The 6,464-nt window shown below is 48.9% G+C and overlaps 1 protein-coding gene across 3 annotated transcripts in view; it reads left to right on the forward strand.

Annotated features, from left to right (window-relative positions):
• Window positions 1-5,114, forward strand: part of cacng6b (calcium channel, voltage-dependent, gamma subunit 6b) — a 17,790-nt gene extending 12,676 nt beyond the window's left edge. For all 3 annotated transcript variants that reach the window (XM_063198809.1, XM_063198808.1, XM_063198807.1), the window contains 3 exons: window positions 2,328-2,402; window positions 3,278-3,415; window positions 4,069-5,114. In XM_063198809.1, coding sequence (XP_063054879.1) covers window positions 2,328-2,402; window positions 3,278-3,415; window positions 4,069-4,292 — 437 coding nt within the window. In that variant the 3' untranslated portion in view covers window positions 4,293-5,114. The remainder of the gene's footprint in view (window positions 1-2,327; window positions 2,403-3,277; window positions 3,416-4,068) is intronic.
• Window positions 5,115-6,464: the final 1,350 nt, after the last annotated feature.

Below are 6,464 nucleotides of genomic sequence, written 5' to 3' on the forward strand. Positions count from 1 at the left end.
TAAAGACTGGCTCCTAACCAGTCACTACCTCAGTTATTGGAGAGTGGTGTGGAAGTTTAAGGTGACTATTAACCTCTTAATATGTCTACATATTGCAATGTTTCTGTCACGCAATAGTTAGGTTCATTTTATGGTGTCCTGTGGTGTGACTGCTCTTATAGAAGGTTTTTTTTAAATATATAAATGAAAACACATATTAAGATTACACAATATCATTATCTAGTTAGCATGAGCTCAGAGGTCAGTCATGTATACAAAAGGATTAAAATGGCCACAATGCAGTGAATTTCCTGTGGTGTGACTTCATGTCCTGCGGTGTGACATGCTTATGCAATGTCTAACTCAATCCTTACTTGTTTTTCATGTATCATGCAAGGATATAAGGATGTATTTGTCACATTAACACAATTATTACAAGTAATACAGTGAAACCATGCAGTGAAATCACAGTTGTCTGCCTGTACAATGCATAGGCGTGTGTGGGTGGGAGTGGGGGTGCGGGTGGGTAGTAGTGTGTGTGGGGGTTGAAGGAACAATGGTACTAAGAGCATGGGGGATTTGTTTGTGCAGACTATTAATAATTTTATTGTATCTTACAGAAATGTCACACCATGGATGTCACACCGCAGGGCACATTTTCCCAAAAATGGCAAAAAATTAGGCGAAATTCCACGGACCACTAAGAGCTTTATTTTTTTCTACTTTTTTTCCAATTTTTTCCATCATTTTTTTCAGGAATTGGAAAACCTTTTTTTTGTGTTACGCCCTTAATCATCAACCACCCATATGATGCATGTCGTGGCAGCACCAGGCGGGCTGAGCATGTACTAGGCCTAGCGCTCCTTGGCAGGAGATGTTTGTCTGTGAATGTTTGTCTTGCAGATCTAGTGGACCTAGTTAAGTGGGGAGGTCAGTCACCACTAAGCTGACAAGAATGTGGCTACTTCACAATTTAGCATCTAAATATAGGCAGAAAGACAGACAGGAGGGGGGGAAAGGAGTTGGAGGTGGAGAGGAGAGGAGAGGAGAGGAGAGCGAGTGATTCTTATGCAGTATTAAACAGCAAAAAGCTGCATTCTCTTTCTCTCTAGTTCTCTCTCTTTCACCCTCTCACCTCACCTCAATCGCCTTATTCCCCTTTCTCGTCCTCTTTAGCTCTTTCTTCCTCTGATCACTGCCTCTCTCAATCCCTCTCTCTCTCTCTTTCTCTCTCGCTCCACATCCCTACTCTCTGTCTCGCTCCTGCACTTTCTTCCCTCCCCTCCACCGCTACCCTCTGTCCTTCAAGCTCCCCCTCCATCTGCCTCTTTCTCTACCCCTCCATCTGCCTCTTTCTCTACCCCTCCATCTGCCTCTCCTTCTTTTCCTTTTCATCTCTCTTGCCCTCCTCTCCTCTCCATAGTCCCCCTCTACTGCATGCACCCCCCCCCACTCTCTTGCTCTCGTTCTCTCTCTCTCTCTCTCTCTCTCTCTTGCCCTCCTCTCCTCTCCATAGTCCCCCTCTACTGCATGCACCCCCCCCCACCCCCCACTCTCTCTGGCTCTCTGGCTCTCTTGCTCTCGTTCTCTCTCTCTCGCGCGCGCTCTCATTCTCTCTCTCTCTCTCTCTCTTGCTCGCTCTCTCTCTTGCTCGCTCTCTCTCTTGCCCTCCTCTCCATAGTCCCCCTCTACTGCATGCACCCCCCCCCCACTCTCTCTCTTGCTCTCGTTCTCTCTCTCGCTCTCGTTCTCGTTCTCTCTCTCTCTCTTGCTCTCTCTCTCCCTCCCTCCAGTGCCATATGTGTGAGACATGCACATATCGGTGGCTTGCACTCGCTGCGCTCCCCAGCCTGGCACGGGGGTTATAAATAGGGGATGATGCCTCCGAGGATGAGGGGCAATTCAGCTGAAGTGCATTTCTCTGTCTCTCTCTGAGAAGCTAATATCCCTCCTCATTTCCATCCCTCGCTTCTCTCCTCTCCTCTATTATTCTCTCTTCTCCTCTCTCCTCCACTCTCCCCTCCTCTCCTCTCCTCTCCTTTCCTCTTCCTTCCTCTCTTCCCCTCTCTCCTCTCCTCTTCTCTCCTCTCCTCTCCTCTCCTCTCCTCCACTCTCCTCTCCTCTCCTCTCCTCTCCTCTCCTCTATTCTCCTATCCCCTCCTCTCCTCTTCTGTATTCTCCTCCTCCCTCCTCTCCTCTCCTCACCTCTCATCTCCTCTCCTCCACTCTCCTCACCTTTCCTCTCCTCTCCTCTTCCTTCCTCTCCTTTCCTCCACTCTCCTTTCCTCCACTCTCCTTTCCTTTCCTTCTCTCACCTCCTCTCCTCTCCTCTCCTCTCCTCTTCACAGAGTCAAACTGCACATACTTTAAGTTCTACACCTCTGGAGAAAATGCCGTCATTTTCCACAAGACGACGGATAAGAGTAAGTCAGTTTCATCCGCTTTGTTGCTCTCTTTGCAGCAGCCCACCATCTCTGATGCCTTCTCCCTCTCTCCCTCTCTCTCTCCTTTCTTTATCTCCCCCCCCTCTCTCTGTTACACACACACACACACACACACACACACACACACACACACACGCACACACACACACACACACAAACACACACACACACACACACACACACACACACACACACACACACACACACACACACTGTCCCATTCTTTCTGTCTGAGTGTTTATCCTTGCTGATGCTCTTTTCCTGTCAGGCATATCTTGCCTTTTCCTCATCGCCTAGCTCTCTCTCTCTCTCTCTCTCTCTCTCTCTCTCTCTCTCTCTCTCTCTCTCTCTCTCTCTCTCTCTCTCTCTCTCTCTCTCTCTCTCTCACACTCTTTCTCTGCCTCTATTTGGCAATTCATTTCTATGTGATGTTCTATGCAGTCGTCTTTATAGTCCTCCACAGTGTCCATCCATCCATCCATCCATCCATCCATCCATCCATCCATCCATCCATCCATCCATCCATCCATCCATCCATCCATCCATCCATCCATCCATCCATCCATCAGTCTATATTTTGTATTACCACATGTACATCAAGCATGTGTTGGCATGCTCTGCTTCACCTGTCCTCTCCCTGCACCCCTGTTCCCTTGTGCACCATCTTGCAAAACAAAAGTGCAAAGGAGTGGAGAAAGTGAGCGCAGCAACGGGTGCAGACTCATAGGCTACATGCCCGTTTATTTCCCCTGAAGTGGGCCAAAATACCTATTGGACAATAAAAAGTCAATGTTGCAATGGTGGTGTGTCGGAATGGCGGAGTGTAACCTACAACCTGTGTCCTTGTGTCCCAGGTCTGAGTGTGGCCTCGGGCATGCTAGCCCTCATCAGCCTCAGCCTGATGGTCATGGGAGCCATCTGCATCATCATGGCCCTCAGCAAAGGTGTCATCTTCTTCCTCAAGCCTGCCTCCTTCTGCTTCATCGTCTCAGGTGAATGCCTCCTTCCTTCCTCCCCCACGTCTCTCTCCAACAGCCTCCAGATACAGTGCTTGTGCTATATCCTCAGGAAACCTAGCAAGGCCTGGTTGATTTCTCTAAAAAAAAAGAAGTCCACAAAAAAAGCAAAGCAGTTAGGGACTATCATTTTTGTAATCAGATTGGCATTCAAGCCACAAATGACTATGTCTGTGTGTACAGGTACAGGAAGGGATTCCTGTCTCTCACTCAGTCACTCACTCAGTCACTCACTCACTCACTCACTCACTCACTCACTCACTCACTCACTCACTCACTCACTCACTCACTCACTCACTGTGTGTATTCCAATATGCAGACTTTCGTCCTCCACTTGTGCTTGTGATCTCGCATTTGTGGAGAAAACAATAAAGTTTCCCAGCTGTCAGCCTAGCCAAAACATTTTTTGGAGGACTGTTCTTCATTCTCCATCCTGATTGCAAATGAGTAAATGACATTAGCTTTTGTGAGATATTTAATTAATTTTCTGTCGTGGATGACGTCTTCATGAGGTCATAAGCAGGCAAGTGAGCAAGGGAGGACAGAAGTCCGCATATTCCAATCCACCCACTCACTCACACATTCTCTATCTCTCTCTCTCTCTCTGTCTCTCTGTCTCATTCTCCCAGGCTTTATGGTCTTCCTCACCATCATCATCTTCCACCAGTCGGTGCTGGCACTGCTGGCCAGCGATCACACCATCCCCCTGCACCATGAACTGGCCTGGTCCATTAACTGTGTGGGCTGTGCGGCGGCCATTGTTATCGTGGCTGGGATCATCTTCCTCTTGCTGGCTCTTCCATACAACCCCTTGGAGAAATGCCTGCCACACCACAGTAGTAGCGACACCTAACTGTTTGGAGGACCAACTGCAAGATGCTTGGGGATTAAGAATAATCTTCAAGGAGTTTTAGGATTTGGATGTCAAAAAATGTTTTTTTTTACAGTATGATTTTGTAGGACTTGGATATTATTAATTATGTTTACTAAATACATCTTTTTTAAAAACCTTCATCAGCATACTTGGAAAGTTTAGCCATCTGAGTGCATAACATATCACTGTAGACAGGAGTGTGCTCTGTGACTGACAGTGAGCTCCACTACCATCACCTGTCGACTCGGTGGCCAGCTTACAGTAGCAACTTGGGAAACGCTTGACCTCAATGACTACAGGACATACTGTATACACGGAGAATCCTGAGACTGTGTGGATCTCGGGGTGCACACACACACATACATACACATGTACACACATACACGCTTGCACACAAAACCTGCACACTCAAAAGCACACTTACGTGCACATGCACGCATGCACACACACAAACACACAGACGCACAGACGCACACACACACACACACACACACACACACACACACACACACACACACACACACACACACACACACACACACACACACACACACACACACACACACACACACACACACACACACACACACACACACACACACACACACAATGGCAGACACACTCATGGACAGACAGCTGCTGGAGCACAACCATTTTGGTCTGCACGGCCCTGTGTGTTGAAGCAATGAGCCAGAAACACTTGGACACGACCAGCTGAAGCTGCTCTCTCTCTCTCCCTGGGACTGCCTGTCCCTGTTCTCCTCTCCTCTCCTCTCCTCTCCTCTCCTCTCCTCTCCTCTCCTCTCCTCTCCTCTCTCCTCTCCTCTCCTCCTCTCCTCTCCTCTCCTCTCCTCTCCTCTCCTCTCCTCTCCTCTCCTCTCTCTCTCTCCCTGGGACTGCCTGTCCCTGTTCTCCTCTCCTCTCCTCTCCTCTCCTCTCCTCTCCTCTCCTCTCCTCTGCTCTGCTCTCCTCTCCCCTCCCCTCCTCCTCTCCTCTCCTCTCCTCTCCTCTCCTCTCCTCTCCTCTCCCCTCCTCTCCCCTCCTCTCCTCTCCTCTCTCCCTGGGACTGCCTGTCCCTGTTTCTCTCCTCTCCTCTCCTCTCCTCTCCTCTCCTCTCCTCTCCTCTCTCTCTCTCTCCCTGGGACTGCCTGTCCCTCTTCTCTCCTCTCCTCTCCTCTCCTTTTGTCTCCTCCCCTCTCCTCTCCTGTCTCCTCTCCTCCCCCCTCCTCTCCCCTCCTCCTCTCCTCTCCTCTCCTCTCCTCTCCCATCCCCTCCCCTCCTCTCCTCTCCTCTCCTCTCCTCTCCTCTCCTCTCCGCGTCATGCTCCTCTCACACTTTCTGCCTCCGTTCACGCTGCCCGCCTTGCCTTGTCAGCTTAGGAAGAAGAGGATCTAATACTCTGATCCTCCCGGCAGCGCCATTGTTTGGTGCAGGGAGAGAGAGAGAGAGAGAGAGAGATGGACAGCGAGCTGCTGTGTGACTCCCTTTAATCTAGCCAGTGGTGCACATGACGTAGGCACATGGTCACGTTTTCAAAGGAGTCCATGCGTCTCTCTTTCCAGGAAAAGGTTTGTCGTTAGCTATCTCTACTAGCCCCTTGCAACTTCAAGACTGTCAACCGTGCTGAGAGGAATGGTGGACTTCTAAACAATGGCATCATGTATGCAAAGGGTTCCATTGAAGCATCATCACCCTGATCTATTATTTAAGCCTTTTACAACTTATATTTGTTACATATTAATAGATGCGTTATGTAATATGTATGAAGGTGGGAATGAGCGTCTCTGTTGGAAATGCGTATGTGTGTGAATGTGTGTGTGTGTGTGTGTGTGTGTGTGTGTGTGTGTGTGTGTGTGTGTGTGTGTGTGTGTGTGTGTGTGTGTGTGTGTGTGTGTGTGTGTGTGTGTGTGTGTGTGTGTGTGTGCGCATGTTCATGTTTGTGGGTCTACATGTGTGTATTGTTTACTATGCATGTACTTACACTTACACTGCTGTGTTGTACATGATACATACTGTGAATGCGATCTCTTGTGGATATAAAAATGTGTTTTAGTCCTCTTGGGAGGGCCGGGAAAACATGGCCACACAACCACAGTGCCTCTGCTGAGGATCCTAGCTCTTTGTTTCAAAGTGATGGTTCACTGATCTTTC

The sequence above is a fragment of the Engraulis encrasicolus genome, chromosome 5, assembly GCF_034702125.1.
Source record: "Engraulis encrasicolus isolate BLACKSEA-1 chromosome 5, IST_EnEncr_1.0, whole genome shotgun sequence".
Taxonomy (NCBI): domain Eukaryota; kingdom Metazoa; phylum Chordata; class Actinopteri; order Clupeiformes; family Engraulidae; genus Engraulis; species Engraulis encrasicolus.